Source organism: Rhinolophus ferrumequinum, chromosome 4 (genome assembly GCF_004115265.2).
Source record: "Rhinolophus ferrumequinum isolate MPI-CBG mRhiFer1 chromosome 4, mRhiFer1_v1.p, whole genome shotgun sequence".
NCBI classification, from domain to species: Eukaryota; Metazoa; Chordata; class Mammalia; order Chiroptera; family Rhinolophidae; genus Rhinolophus; species Rhinolophus ferrumequinum.
Genome location: NC_046287.1, coordinates 14,777,420 through 14,793,721, shown reverse-complemented (window position 1 = coordinate 14,793,721; position 16,302 = coordinate 14,777,420). Strand labels below are relative to the sequence as shown.

The 16,302-nt window shown below is 42.3% G+C and overlaps 1 protein-coding gene across 4 annotated transcripts in view; it reads left to right on the top strand.

Annotated features, from left to right (window-relative positions):
- Nucleotides 1-389: 389 nt before the first annotated feature.
- The window catches only part of DIAPH3 (diaphanous related formin 3), a 441,105-nt gene continuing 425,192 nt past the window's right edge, over nucleotides 390-16,302 (top strand). For 2 of the 4 annotated variants that reach the window (XM_033105125.1, XM_033105128.1), the window contains exon 1: nucleotides 390-780. In XM_033105125.1, the coding sequence (XP_032961016.1) occupies nucleotides 601-780 (180 nt within the window). In that variant the 5' untranslated portion in view covers nucleotides 390-600. The remainder of the gene's footprint in view (nucleotides 781-16,302) is intronic. The other 2 variants (XM_033105126.1, XM_033105127.1) reach the window with 1 other exon arrangement.

The following is a 16,302-nucleotide window of genomic DNA, read 5'->3' as shown; positions in this document are numbered from 1 at the left end:
GTTTTGGAGCGCTGGGGGCGCTGTCGTTCTCTCCTGCCTAGCACTCCAAGCACAGATCCTAGAACTACTTTGGCCGGTACCATGGCAACAGGGCCTCCCGAGAGGTGTAACGAGAGGGTTAGCAGATGACTTCGCATTCCAGAGCTGCTCAAATGGTGGTGCAAATGGAAGGTCGCGTCTGCCTTCCAGGTTAGCAGGACCCGGCCTCCAAATTCCAAATTAACCTAGACAAGTGACTTCCGGTAGGTTTTCCGCACTTCCTAAACCGCACCCCAGCCTTTACTCAAGGTGAGCTGCTTGGATTTTCTGAACGGTTCAAGTGGCCAAATAAGCGGACAGCTCAGCCAATCGCGTTCCTTCATGGCCGGAAGGGGCGTGTCATTGCCTGAGCGGCTCGGGATTGGCCAGTCCCCGGGAGGTCCGCGGTGGCGGGAGTTTTCGGATGTGTTGGCTGCGGCCCCGGCGGCAGCGGTTGGGCTGAGCCGAGCCGGTGGCGTGGGCGGAAGAACCGGGAAGCGAGTCCGCGGAGGATCCTTGAGCTCCCGTCTGTGGTTTGCATAGCGGCCGCCTTCTTCCCTTTTCCCAGAACTGCGGGGAAATATGGATCGGCACCGGCCGCGACTGCACCACCCGACTCAGGGCTCCGCCGCCGGGGTCCCCTATCCCTCCTCCGCCTCGCTCCGCAGCTGGCGGGAAAGCAAGATGCCGCGCAGGAAGGATCCCCAACACCCTCCGCCGCCCGGAGGCACGGAGGTGCCTGGAGAGAAACGCCCCAAGTTTGTAAGTGTCGCCTGGGGCAGGATCCTTCAATTTCATTGAGGGAGGTGGGTCCCCAGGGCCTGGGGGGCTACATTTTGTTCTAGGTTTCCAGAGCTGCCAATCTCTTAATAGATTTACGATGACACATCCAGTTCTGTTTGGATCCTCTGACAAATACACTGATCATTGTGTTACCCCAGACTTCTTAAGGCAGTTCAAATGTGTGCGTATGGATGTCACCTAAGTGGACATTGTATTTTTTAAGTCGAACTTTTCTCTGTTACCTCTAGTGTTTGAAGATATAAGACATATTAAAGTGAACATTTAGGTGATAGTATTTTTTTTTTTTCCTGCTGGATATTTTAGCCCAAGAAGAACCTTTTAAGGTAGGTATACTTTTCCAAGTCCAGACAGCTCATTTTAAAACTTGGGTGGGGCTATGCCGTCACTGCTAAAGAATGTTATGTTTAGATTGGAAAGAAGTCCAAGTATTTGAAACTCACTCTTCTGATTGCTTCTCTTTTTCACTTTAACAGCCAAGGGGAGTGTCGTCATTAACGCCTTGTAAGTCTTTCTGTTGGCATCAACTAGTGGAAGAAGAGGTAGTGATGATAGTTTTCGGTGTGTTTGTGTGTAAATAAATGACATAGAGGATTGATAGATTTGGGTTAAGACCAACAGAATTGAAGATTTAATACTGACCCCACCATTTTACTTAGGAGTATGGAAAACCATTTTTTTTACTTATAGGTGAAATTTTATAGTACAGAATGTGCCTTCTGTGAACAACTAAAAAACCATTAGGAATTTAAGGTAGGATATACAAATTAAGAGAATAAAGACTTAGGGACGAGGAGTGAATTGCTAAATATAACAGTTAAAAGTGATTGTTGAGTAAAACTGGGAGCAGAGCTATGAGATGCATCAGAATACTGAAAGTGCTAAATTAAGTGTCAAGATGCCCATAGGAATGGTGAAAGTTTGAAGGAGGATTAAATATATTGTTGATTGTTATCATGACAGAGGTGAGGAATAAATAGGATGGGTTAAATTGGCAAAGAAAGAGTCTACCCAACATGAGACGAAGCTGCTGGGGCAATAACTTTTATTCCTTTTGCAGTTTATTCTCTGGGTTAAAAAATATTCTGTTGCCGGAGTATCTGCTCTGTCCTTTTGCTGACACAGTAAAGAATCCCAGGTCAGCAAACATGAAGGTATAGAGTAAGGTAGGATACATTCTTTCCTTAGAATGGGCCAAATCAAAAGAGACAATGGCGCAGAAAGGTTTGCGGTTTGAGTTTTATGTTGTTGGCTCTGGGCCAGCCCTGCGTGTGATGTACAGATTTGGGTCATTTGACTGACGTGTAGGTTATATAACCCCTTCCTTTCGGCGCCTGCCCTTACTCATAATGCACATAGAAAAACCCATAGTGTGGGTGAGGTGTTGAAGTCACCATGCTAATTTATTGTAACTATATTATATATAATAAGGGTAAGGTGACACCAAGGGTAAGCGTTAACATTCTGCGCAGGTGTCAACAGCCAGATAATTCTAGACGGATTTTACTTCCCTCTTTTCAGGATGTTCTGACCACGAAATTAGTGCCTGGGGGTGGACCTGGGTGATGCAAAGCGCCAGTTACATTATTACCCACCCTTCCTGTCACTCATGCCTACCTTCTGCCTAACAATTCCATTTTGTCTTTAACTCCTGTGCTCCAGGATACACCAGGTGTGATTTTCTGTGATTCATTCCCAGCAAGGATGTCATGAAAACAAAATCTAAATTAACATTTAGGTTTGGTTTCGTTGAAGGATGATGCATCAGGTGATCTGGGTTCTAGTCTCTGTGCTGTTTTTCGTTTCTTAGGTGTGTTGAACGGGTTATTGTAAAGATGAAAAGACAGTACTTTTAAGCTCTAAAACTAATACACACATCTACAATACTATGTTTTTAGATAAGAACTTGATTTGAGTCATGACTTCGTAATTAATTTCGAAGTAGTTTGGACCCTTTGTAATCTCTGAAACTAATTTAGAGTCTTGCTTACATGGTAATTTCTTTAGACATATTTTCCGTTTCACTAATTCTGTGGTCAGCTGTGTCTAATCTACTATCTACCCTGTTCTGAATATTTGAGTTGAGCAGTTATTTTTGTTTCTGTAAGTTCCATTTGCTTCTTTTTCAAATCTGCCTGGTCACTCCTGATAGTTTCTCGTTTCTTATTTTTTTATTTCACTAGACATTTCCTAGTTGGCTCCACTCATTCCGTATTTGACAGTCCTGGTATGTGCAGTCTTTGGATTGTTTACATTGAACTTGAACCCATTGGTGGCTTGCCCTTTCTCCCTGTGCTTGTTGGTCTTTGTAAGTTCATTGCTTTATCTGGAGCTGTCTTACATGAGGCCTAACTGGGGATGCTTTTCTCTGGAGATGATTTGAGTCTATTTCTACAGGAGCCTGGGGGGTGCTGCTGATTTGGGACCGCCTCCCTCTTCAACTAGGATTCTTAGGGGGCCTGGAGTTCCAGGCTCGGCTCTAATTCTGGCCCAGGGCTCTGTATCCCAATCTCAAGGCTGCCTTCTGAACAGCTCTTCACAGACTGCTTCATGCTCTTAGTCCCAACCTGGTAACTTGATTTGGGGATGGAGGGTGATCTTTGAGGATCATCCCTTCCTCACGAGATCTCAGCAATGCCTCAAAAAGTTTTATTTTGTAGTTCCCATTGCTGTACTGATGGTTGTCAAGTCGGTGCTTGGCTTTCTCTTGGTTTGGTGTGAGGTGAGGTTAGCCTGAATCTTTCAGGGCCCCTAGTCATTAGGTCACTGAGTTGCTTGAGGCAGCTGCTTCTGAGTAGGTTGGTGATGTGACCGGAATAGGTATAATTTTGGTGTTTGATATTTTGCATACTCTACAAAGCTGCAAGCTGTTACTAGAGTGGTAAATGGGCCGCTTGCTCCTGTCTTAGTTTAACAGGAGTTCTGGGTCCACTGAAACCCTGGTTTACTTTGACCTCAATAAAGCAGACAAATCCTTGTTTGCTTCTGAATGTATAGTTGTGGGCCTCAAGTTACTTTTGAATTGTGTATAAAAGTTTGTAGTATAGAATTTCTCCCCAAAGATGTGTGTAAGTAGTAGAAATCAGTCGATTGTAAAAGTGGGATAGTTTGGCTGCACAATGCATCAACTACTTTTGGGCTGTTTGTAAACTAACCAACTTGGCTTCAGTAGAAAATATGGTAAGTGGCCTGTACTGAGATGCTGGGGATCGTTGCTAGGAGATGGGAGACAGACAGGGGGCTGGTACCTGGGGAAGACTTTGTACAAGTAGGTAGAATTCAGTAGGACCAGTAAGCTTGGCACCTGGCCTAGGTCACACCCTCAGTACCTGGATCTGGGTCCTGTTTCCCTTCCGGAACAAAACAAAACAGCTGCCTTTCATATTGGGCACTTCATCCCTCCCTCCTACCACTATTAGAAACACACAGTACACAGTGGTGGCCACCAGATCCAGAGTGAGAGCAGGATATTTGGCTTCTGGAGAACCCTCCATCTCCGGGATGTGGGCCAGTCTTTTGAAAGGAGGCCTGTAAAGTTGGAGATCCAATGTGGCAGAGTAGCTCTTTCTCATTAGGAATAGCCTTTAAAAGTTCTCACAGACTTCCGTGTCATCTTGCCTCTAATCTTATGCTTTTCATTGAATAGATTGTTAATTATTATTTAATTGTGCCATTGCAGTACCCTCCGTTTTGGTTGTAAGGGATTTTTCACCCTGTCCGTTTAATACCTGTACGCCCTCAGTGTTTGGGAATTGTTAGCAGTGACGGTTAGGAGAGAGCCAGCACTCTTTTCTAGGTGCTTTGTAAATATCCACTCTTTAATCCTTACGACCCTATGAAGTAGGTAGTGTTATTAGCCTTGTTTGCTAGATGGGGAAACTAAGGAACAGAGAGGCTCACCTGCCTTAGGTCACACAGCGGCCAGACGGTGAGGCTGGGATTTGAACCTAGGCAAGCTGTCTCATCTCCCATGCTGTTGGGAGTTTCAATCTTTCCTCCTCCTTTTCTCATTCAGGAACATTAACAGTAGTTAGTAATGCCTTTAGCGAATATAGAGTTAGCAATTCCCTGATTATAGGCCGGCTGTGAGGCAGGAAGAGCTATTAGGTTGGAGAATTTTTGCCTATTGTGCTGGGAACTTGAGTAGAATGGAGATTACGGTAGGCTTGATGTGGTTGGTGCACGTCTGCCTGATTGCTTTGGGTTTATTTGGAGGCAGGTGGGCTGGGCTGTATAATGATCCTCCTCCAAGATATCTACAAATTAATCTCTGGAATGTTCATGTTACCTTGTATGACAAAAGAGGACTTTACAGGATAAATTAAGGCTTTTCAGATGGGGAGATTATCCTGGATTATCAGATGGACCCTAAATGCAGACATACTCTGTGAGGGTGACCATGTTGAAAGGTTTGGTTTAGAAGTTTATAAATGTATGTTTTGGGAGAACCATCAGATTCATTTAAATGTCTTGTGGTATCATTCTATTTGGGAAGGTTTGTGATTTGAGAGAATATCAGATAAACACTGTTTGGTCCTCTGGAATAACAACTAGAACCTTCAATCTTGGTCTGTTGTATCATTTTCATAGTTGCTAGAAAGCTGAGAAAAGATGGAGCTGATTTCTGTGTGCTGTTTTTTGAATGTATTTCTTCATTGAATCCGCAGCTGAAGTGATGTTTTCATTTGTCCTAGAGTTAAACTGTCAAGAATTGGAGATAGTGTTCTTAGTTCAAGGGTGTAGGCACCTGAATTTTATTCCAGCTAACCCATTAGACACTGAAACCTTCATAAGGTAAAATCATTTTGTTCAGGCCAGTCGTCTAAGCAAATTACTCTGAATCGTCCCACACTTTCCTTTCTATTCTTCCTAACAGGAAATACATTTTTTTTTGTTTGTTTGTAAATGTATGATTTATCAAAAGAAACAAAATATATCCAGTAGGTTTTGGGGAGTACATTTGGCTGCTGAAAAGAGATGGTAAATAGTATTTCTTACTTCTGGATCACTCTGGATCTTTTCTTTGTGGGTAAACTGGGATAGAGATGGGGATGATTGTCTCAGATTTAAAGCATGGCTTAATTGCATTTTGCAAAGACTCATGTCTTTAATTATGAAGCAAGCAAACTGCCATACATTTATTACACTGTGAAACCTTGCATCTCATCTAGTCTGTCTAGTAGCAATTGCTTCTGAACAGATGTTACCTGAAACACCTTTGTGCAGTTGGTAGAATGCTAAAATTTGTCATGCTTTTATTATTGTTGTCTTGAATTAACTCTACTTTATGGCATAACTTTATTGCTGTGTCCTAGAATCTTTATATATTTATTGCCTTATAAAGTGGATTTAGAATTGGCTTTTTATATAGAATGTAAATTAACATGTGTATAACTTGTTTATGCTTGCAGAATAATACAACAAAAAACTGCCACTATATGTAACTAATGTGAATTCTCTTTAACTCAGCACATAGTATCCTCCAAAGTAGGAGTGAAAAGCATGCTACAGAATGTGCTTACCATCCTACTCTGCTTGTTTACCCCAGAAACTAATTTGACTTTTAGATCTATAAAATATAGATTAAGGGTAACCTTTTACTTCATGGGATATTACAGATCAAAGCATGAGGTTTCTTTGAACAGGATCTCCAAAGGTAACTTTTCTCTCACTAGCAGCGGGGTGACATTGAAATACCTTACCATTGGGAGTAATTTTCTCAAATAGCAAATCAAATAATCATTATTCACTTAAGGGAGACTTTAAGTTTCCATAAGTTAAGTTTTGTTGCTGGAATATTCAGGTTACTAGCTAATTAATGAAAATTGTTTGGAAATGCTTGCCATAGATTTGATTCTTCAAAAAAAAGCCAATGCCACCCTTTCTTACAGTTTTATAGTAGAAGCAGCATTGTAACATTAATGAGCTGTGATTTGGACCACTGCTCTGCCACTTACTGGCCTTCGTGTGAACTTGGGCAAGTTACTTAACCTCTCTCTGTGCCTCTGTTTCTTCATGCGTAAACTAAGGTTGTTGGGAAGACTAAATGTTAATGGGATGGGCCTAGACGAGTCCTGGCTCCTTATAACCTCTGTAAATATTTGCCACTTACAGGATTTTTGTTGTCATCAATAGTAGTAATGGTAGAAGTCTAATTTTTGTCTAGATTTTAAGGCCTTGGGATATTACATTGAATGTTTGAATAACTTTATTACATTGGAAAATCTTAATTGGACCAGACTTCTTCTTCATGGTGGGGTGGAGGCGGTCATTCTGTTGTCGTTATCCTGGCATGCCAGGTGACACTTGGATTGATGCAGACTTCTGATTCCGATGGTTGAATGGTCAGAGCAGTTTCTGAAGCTTTCTGAGGAGTATGTTTTTATTTGTAAAATGAAGACCATACAACTATGAAACTCCTGTACCAAGGAGATTTACAAAAAGAAACCTACAAAGGAAACACCTCAAACTTAGAAAAAGAAATTCCCGTGGTGCCACACTGAAGTGTGGGCTTGAATGATAAGAAAAATAATGTCACTTATATATATATAGCTGTAAAATGATGTATAACTCTTTATGCTTATGGTTGGTTTTTTGATAGCTATAAAACCCAAACAGATTTATATATAAGCTCTAAAACAAAACTATAAAACCAATAAAATGAACAATAATATCATTTTAATGTGATTGATGATGACGGTTAGCTGAAATTAAGTCATTATTAGATTTCATAGTGGAAAAGTATGTGTATGGTTTGCTGTTTTCCTTTTCGTCAACTTGACTCTTAGGCGGAAACGGAATCCCAGAGGCTGAGGAAGCCAGGTACGCGCGATGAATGTAGAAACAGCCCTTGTCATCGAGCATCGCTGTCCTGTTCACAAAGTCTTGACTTGAGGCTCTGGGTGAAATAGTGAACCCTTCTTATAAAAAAAGATAGCCATAGGGAAACATTTTGTTGTAAATTGTATGAAACTGTTGACAAAGAACGAAAAGACCACCAGCATCTATATTCACTTTTCTCTTGAAATTTAACTTCCCATAGCTCTGGGAACAGGGTTCTCTTAGTATCATTTTATTATGAACGGCCCTTTGGAGCTGAATTCTTCCTTCGTGGAGGAGCTTCTGGAAGCCTGCGTGGCCTGATGCTGTTGTTTGGGCCTCGTCAGACGCCGTATTGGTGGTACACCCAGTACAAGTGTGGCTGCCAAAAGTGCTGGCAATGGGTGTAGAGTGGTCATTGAGATTGCCCAGAATATGCTTATTTTACTTCTGATGTTTTAAGATAATCTTTGAAAAATGCACAATTTAAAAAGTCTTATAAAAAACTGGTAAGTCTGCAGAAGGGGTCTGCAGACCTCGGTTTGAGGAATCTGGAGATTACGTAAATGAAGAAGTTAGAAGAGTGCTTGAACCAGGCAAAGGTTTTGCACCTTCAGGCCTTGGTCTAGTGATGAGTGGAGTGATTAATATGTATTTATCAGCAGTGAAGGCTGTGTACAACATGCTTCAACACAGTTGAAATAATTTTCTAAGGGTAAATGTTTTCCTTGAAATCTTTTTTATTTTTTAAAAAGGGCACAGCTCACAGTGGCCCATGCGGGGATCGAACCGGCAACTTTGATGTTATCAGCACTATGCTCTAACCAACTGTGCTAACCGGTCACCCACTTCCTTGCAATCTTTAAAAGATATATTTTATTATATAAATGATATAGAATACCATGTATTCACCAATAAGCTTCAGAAATAAAACTTCATAAATCCTATTCAAATGTTCGGTTTTCTCCCTTCCTGTCTATATCTCATTGAAATCTTTGCTTTTCGTTTCCTTGAGGTAAGGACTTGCAGGGCTTCACGCTTTCTTTTTTAAATGTCTCTTTTCATTAGTTTTTAAATTCAGTTTTATTCTATTTTTCCTCAATATATATCTGTGAATGGAATGCATATCCAATGTCTTTCTGTCTCTCCACGTTGAGCATCAGAGCCCCTCTTAAATGCATTAAATCCTAGCCCCCCTTCCTTTCTGGTATCAGATATGTACTAAGGGCATCCTGTGCGGTACCCAAGCAGCTGTGGCCCAAGTCAGACCTTCATGGGTTAAGGGTGTCTAAATACCTGTTCGGCTCTCTTCCAGGAAATTATTGCTAATCCTAGGTCATTCTGGATATTAAAAAAATGAAATAAAAAATGCATGCTCCTTTTGAAGTTATGATATAGAATTTCTAGAAACTCTTGGTAAGATATGTGGATTAGTCTAATTGTAAGATCCATAATATTGCATTTATTTGGCTAATTTTATTAGGAAGTGTCTTCCCAGGACATGGGGAGTTTATCTTGTAATTGCTGTATTTTTCCCGAGGTGGGCTGTTTATTTCGGCATCATGAAACAAAACTCTGTAACATGTAGTTGTTAACCAGGATTTGCAAGTCGGTTGCATTAATTATGGACTGTGTTATAGTATTACACTGTTTTTGTTTATGAAAACCTTGGGTAGAATGCAATTCATAGTGACAATTACAATTCATTTCTAATGAAAAATTTGACAGCCTTAGAAATGAACATGAAAAATACAACGCACATAGTCTACAATCAGAGATTCAATGTGACACTTTCATTTCTTTATGGAAGGTGACGGTCTCCAATTAAAACCATGTTCTAATTTCACTCAGCCTTTCTTCTGAGGGTATTATTTGGTTCTTCTTGATAAGTTGTGTTGAACCTGCCTTCAGTTGCTTTCTGCACGTGGTGGTAAGCAGTATGAAGTCACTTTCTCTCTCCCGGTGGTGTCTGGTATAGGCGTGAGGTGATAGGAGGAATGTGAGTGCTTGGCAAATTGAAAATCTAAGCAAAATTTTTCGTGTAACCTTATACTGCCTGGTTCATTAATCTATTCATGATTAATTTAAATTTAAGAGTTACTGATATAACTTAAATTTCTATTTTTACAAAAGATTTCAGTGGTGGTAGGTGAGGGCATGAAATACATCTGGACATTGGAGAACTGAGGCTGCCCACTGGAGCTCCCCCCGGGGCCTGGCAATGTGGCTGTGGAGCCCCACCCATGACCACTGTGGTTAAAAGGGCTTGGGCTGTATATTCTTGGGGAAATTAATTAACTCCTGAGCCTCAGTTTTCCTGTTTGTAAAATGGAATAGACAATCACCATATGTATACTTGGAGGTTGTTGTGAGGCTCATTGAGGTAAATGCATGTTACAGTGCCTTCGGCACGGTACCTAGCAGTTAAAACATGACAGCTGTTATTAGTTTTATTCCTTTGACTCGTCGACACCAACGTCGGGGAGATCCCATCGCTGTCGTGTTGAATTCTGTAGGGCTCGTCATCTTGAAGGGGATGTGACAGGATTTCAGTTATTGCGGCTTTTTGACCTTTTCTTTGCCTGTTTCCCTCCCTCTTTCTCTCCCTCCTTCCCTCCCTCTCTCCCTCCTTCTCTCCTCATCCCTTAGTTCCTGCTGGAGACCTGCCTGCATTGTGTCCAGGGACCTGACCTTAATTCGAGTGGGGGACACACCAAGAGGTTTGGTCCCTGGACATAGTCCCCTCCTTTCTGTTTCATCTAGACCTCCAGCCCCTTGACCTTGCCTCTCTTTCTTTCTCTGTTAGCCTCCTGCTGACAACATCCATACTAAACCCACGCTAAACCCAAAAGTAACCCTGGGCCTCCTTTTGAACTAGGATGCCTTTGTATTCCTTGCCTCCTCAAGCCTGACATAAGGTAAAATATAAGTACTAGAACCTCGGGCCTCCTTGTCCAGGTGCCGTGGAGTAGACTCCAAGCCTGGAGCAACCTGACAGACTTCTCTGTGGCTGAACCCGGCTGCTGCACCCTAGTGGAAGCCCCTCCCAGCGGCGTGGGCTGATGCGCTTAGACATCCGGTATCTACCGCTGATTGCCTGGGTCCCCAGTAGCTACACTTACTCAGCTCTCACAGTGGGCTGGGCACTGTTTTAGTCCCTTATTCCTAACAGTGCTTTGAAGTAGATGCTCTCTCCACCCTGTGTTGTACATGATGGAAACAAGGCAGGGAGAGGTTTGGGAATCTCCCCTTGGTGCCTCCGTGGGAATGGGGAATGATGGCTGCAGTCTGGCCCCAGAGCCCTGGCTTTGAACAAGCTCTGTGCTTACCTGCTTTTCCATTGCTCTCAGCATTTGTGCTAAGCCGTTATCAGTCTCTTTACCTCCTCTCTGGGCTTGATTCCTTTTTCTTGTAAATAGTTTTTTAAATTGAAAAAGTAATAATGTATGCACCTCTCAAAAAGCCCAACACTGTAAAAGTACAAAGTGAAATTCAGTAAGACTCCCGTACATCCCAGACCACCAATTCAGGCTTTTCCTGTACAGAGGTAATGATGACACCCATTATTTTCTTTTGAATCCTTTAATGATATTCCGCGTGTATGCGTAAAGCACTCACTTTGTACCCACATGGGAACGTACCGTAGCACTCACTCGAAAGGTCTCCGAGATGGTTACCCCCTGACTCTCAGCACTCACCTTGATACCTTCAGAGAGAAAATAAAGGCTGTATTGCTTGAACTTGCTCAGTTTCCTGCTATTGCAGCTGTAATCTTCTATATCTGCAAGATTTCATCTTTTCTCCTCCAATATTCACAGAAGAAATGTCTCCTTTCCTGTTCAAGGTTAATTCCTTTACCACTATTCTTGACCCAGCCGCATCCCATTGGGAATGTTTCTCTTTACAGCTCCAGTCTATAAGAATGCTCATATGTCTTCCGTCATAAAAGTAAAAGCAGAAGCAAAACCAAACAGCCTCTGTCTCCAATTTTCCCCTCACCTTTTCCCCCCTCTGAATACCACGCTCTGCTTCCTTCCCTTATAGCCACATTCTTTGAATTAGTTATTTTCATATATTCAGTCAATATTTGCTCTTTATACCAAGCATAGCACAGGTGGATACGTTTTGATCCTTGACTTCGGGAGGTTCACACTCAGTCTGGTGTGGAGGAGAGAGGTGTGAACTGACGAGTGTGAGGTGTTCCCTGGGAGTGCAGGTTGTATAATCTTTGAGAAATCAGATTCTGGAGTTAACCTGGGTTTAAATCCCCGCTTTGTACTTGATAGCTGTGTGACCTTGGAAGGTTACTTTTGTGTTTTGTTCCATTTCTTCATCTATGAGCACCTGCAGTACAGGTTAGATATGGCGATTCATGTGTGATGATGGGGGTTGACACACAAGTCCTAGACGGCTCCTAGCTTGTTGCTGGTCTCATGGTGGCCAACGGGAAGGGTGCTCATACAGGAGGGATCCAGCCACTTCCCGTGGGTTTGTCAGCCTTGCCTTTGCTTCTGTCGTTCACTGGAATTGCTTTGGCGGATAACAGTGGCCAGCCTAGCTGCTGATTTTCCAGCTTTATCTTAATTCGACTGTCACAGTATTAGCACTGACCCCTCAGTTCTTGATGTTTCTCTCATAATATGTTCTTTTCTTCTGATCTTTGCTCATCCCTCTTCCCACCCTTTTGTATTGGTATTCCCAAGTACTATTTCTGACCTCTGCTCTTTTCACTTTATACCTTTTAGCATGAGCTCATGTTTTTTTTTTGTTTGTTTGTTTGTTTGTTTTGTTTTTAAAGCTTTTGCTACTACCTAGATCAAGGCTGTTCAGTAGAACTTTCTGGGACGATGAAAATAATTCTGTTCTGTTGTGTCCAATAGCCATAGGTGGCTAAAAAAGCTTAATTTTTTCTACCAAAATTGCTACCAAAAAGCTGAATTTTTCATTTGACTGATTTGACTTAATTTACATAACCATGTGGGCTAGTGGCTGCTGACCGACGCTGGCCTACGTTCATGTTTGAAGGGACTGCCTGTGGCCGGAGAGTCTTCACTGTAAATCAGATCGCCTTCCAGTGATGTGCCATTCACTCCTGCTGGGCAGCGTGCTCGTATTATTGCGGCAACGGTGATGCACTTTCGTAGCCTCTGATGCCGCCCTCAGTGAGGGGTTTATCAGCAAAACCCCATCAGTGAGGACAGAAAGAGGCACGGGACCACACACACCTGTTACAACGATGAGCTCTGTGCTGGCGGGGATGCGGGAAAAGCGAGCCCCCGTGCAGTGTCGGCGGGACTGCAAACGGGTGCAGCCACTGTGGAAAACAGTGTGGGGGTTCCTCAAATAATTAAACATAGAGCCACCATTTGATCCAGCAATCCCTCTTCTGGGTCTTTATCTAAAGGCAATGAAAACTGGATCTCAAAAAGTTCTGTGAACTCCCCTGTTTATTGCAACATTATTCACAATAGCCAAGATATGGAAACAGCCTAAATGTCTCTCAACAAATGAATGGATAAAGATGTACACACACACACACACACACACACACACACACACACGAATATTATTCAGCCATGAGAAAGAAGGAAATCCTGCCATTTGCAACAACATGGATAGATCTTGAGGACATTATGCTTAGTGAGATGAGCCAGACAAAGAAAGACAGATATTGTATGATATCACTTACATAGGAGGTCTAAAAATGCTGAACTGAAAACCACACGGAATGGGGCGCTGGGGAGATGTTGCTACAGCGTACAGACTTGCCTCTAGAAGGGGAGTCAGTCGTGGAGAGCTAATGCACGGAGCAGTGACTAACCAACAACAGCCCAGTATCGTGCACTGCAAACTCGCTAAGAGACTAGTTCTTAAATGTTCTCACCACAAGAAAGACATGATAATTATGGAAAGTGATAGAGGTGTTAGCTAAAGCTACAGTGGTAATTATATTGTATTATATAAATGAATCAAATCAACACATTGTACACTTTAAACTTACACAATGTTATATGTTAATTACATTTCAATTAAAAAAGAAAGAGACAGGCATGGGAGAATTATCTTCCTATCCTGGCAAGAGCTGCTGCCTTCGGTAATTTGCACTAGGTTGTTAGGCATCTTGGGCGCCTCCCTGCCTTTGGCTGTCAGCTGCTGACTTCCCCGTAACCCTCGCTGACCTGCTTTATTAGTGTGCTCAAACGGTGCCGTGATCAACATGAAACTACAGACTCTTAGAAGTCCTTTAAAAATGTACTTGGCTATTGCTAGACAGTGATTGTTGAAGTCGCCTTTGGCGTTGCTGGCAGATTGCCAAGGACACTTCAGGCTGCCGTTGGTTGAGCTCACAGCTAGACTACAGAAATTGGTGTGCACCGAACCTAACTTGTGACACAGAAAGTTCTGTGTGGCAGTTTCATCGTGTTGTCACATGACACAGTGCAAGTTTCATGCTGTATTGGACTATTCTGTATCCAGTCCCATTCAAGGATTATCTTTATAAATTCCCCAAATTCTCTTGGATAATAAGTGCAAAGAGAAGCATTAAGGTGAGGAACCCATGTATACGGAGGGTACCAAAAAAAGTGTATGCACATTTTAAGAAAGGAAAACTATTAAAACTGTAATAATATATATCGATAACAAAAGATGAATATTGAAGTCACGTTTGACTTCTGCAATTACAAGAGGCACGCAAAGTGGTTACCATCAGCGTCTGGATACTTCTGATTGCAGCGAACTACTGCTTGAGCAACGTTGACCAAAGTGTCCACTTGTATACATTTTTTGGCACCCCCGGTAGTTTAGTATGTGTAGCCCGGGCAGGACAGTTACTTCTGTTACATTATTTTTTGAATCACCAAAAAGGGAAAACATCAGTGACCCAGGCTATTAATTTTTTTCTCTAGAACCTTTTGGAAGGTAAACTCCTTCAGGGCAGGAGCTGTGTTTTATCGATTTGTATGTGGCAGGCTTAGGTTGGTGTCTGGTTAGCTTAGATGCTCAATAACTGTATCCTGCTTGGTTATTATTTCTAAAAGAAATGTAAAATGTAACCACAGCTTATGCCTAGTGCTGGTACTGCATGTGAAAGCTGGAATTGTGTCTTTTTTTCCCTTTTTTCAGATGTTCACTTTGTCATCCTTTGACTCATTTTCGGTGACAAGTCAATTTAGAGGGTAGTAATAAAAAATAGTAATCAAATAATGCAAGAAAAATTAGTGGTGATTTAGAGTTCAAACTCTAAATCTAAACTTAAAAAAAGTTCAAACTTTACCAGTAATTTAAGAATTAAGTTTTCTTTGACTAACTATTGCCCTGTAAATATTTTGGACTTGAGCGTTTGGGTTTTTTTTTTTTGTAATATGTTGGAATGTGGATATTTTTGTTGCTTGTGTTTTAGTCTGAATTGGGAGGGCATGGTTTATAAGGCTTGTATGTCCTAAAGCTTAAATTCTACAAATAAGGAATAAAAAAACTTTTCATTACGTTTCTATTATACACTTCAGAGAGCAACTTTAAAAAATAAAGTAGGAAATTCCCTAACAAAACATATACTATTCTAGTTAGTGTTAATAGGCAGAAGTTACAATACCTCCCTCCCCTGCTTTTTAAACTCGCTCACCTTAACTTTTAAGATATAACTTTGTCGTCAGTGTTATAACATGTCATAATCATCCAGTTGAAATTATACTCATCTTTCTTGTTAATATTTAATTTCCAAATTTCTTTGCCCCATAAACAGCTCAGAAACTGCTTCACTTCCACTGTAAGACTTGCTCCCTGGTTTGTTGATGGCAGCTGTCCCATGGAGCAGTGGGGACGACGGGAGGGAAGAGAAGGGGGAAGGGGGACGAGGGTGGGGTTGTGAGTCACAGTGAGTAAGGCTCCATCCCAGCCTCGCCACTCATGACTCGGGCAGATCAGTTCTGTGACACTCAATTTCCTGATCTCTACAATGGGGTAATGGCTACTTCATAGGATTGTTGGCTGTCTCCGTGATTATGGTACGTGCTCACTAAGTGGTGGTGCTAATGATGGTGAGACAGCCGTCACCATATGAGTACCTAGGGACCCATTTTGCAATCTTGGGTTCTGTCTCCGTCAAGGCCTATTTGGCTTAAAGGAACAGACTATCATACAATTTCTAGTTTTAGCCTGGAAAGGGTAAAGATACACAGGGCTGTGTCTCCTGGGCTCAAGCGCAGAAAGTGTAGCTTGTCCTCGTGAGAGACTGGAGCCAAGAACGGAAAGCGGGGCACCTTTTCTCATTCTCTTTTCTGGGGTCCCAGTCTCGTTCTGCTTCTCACTAGGCACTTGCTCCACTGTTGTATCTCTGCCTAGTGCAGCTTGCACTGCTTGGATCTTCACACAGCTAAACCCAGAGCCTCCCAATTCCAGATACACACGTATGCCCTCGGTCTACCCAAGAGTAGATTCTCGTGCTGGTCTCTGAATCCCAAACCCAGGATTCTGGGACAGTGAGGATTCGATCGTCTCTGCTAGGGTTTAGGTGTTGAGCTCTGCTCATGTCAGCTGTGGCCAGGGCTGGCTTACAATGAACAGAGAAGACTGCTGGGTCCTCCCCATGACACGGAGATGGGGTTGTGTGCACGAGACAGGTGAACCAGCAGGCGTCTACCATGCTGACACACGTGGGCTTAG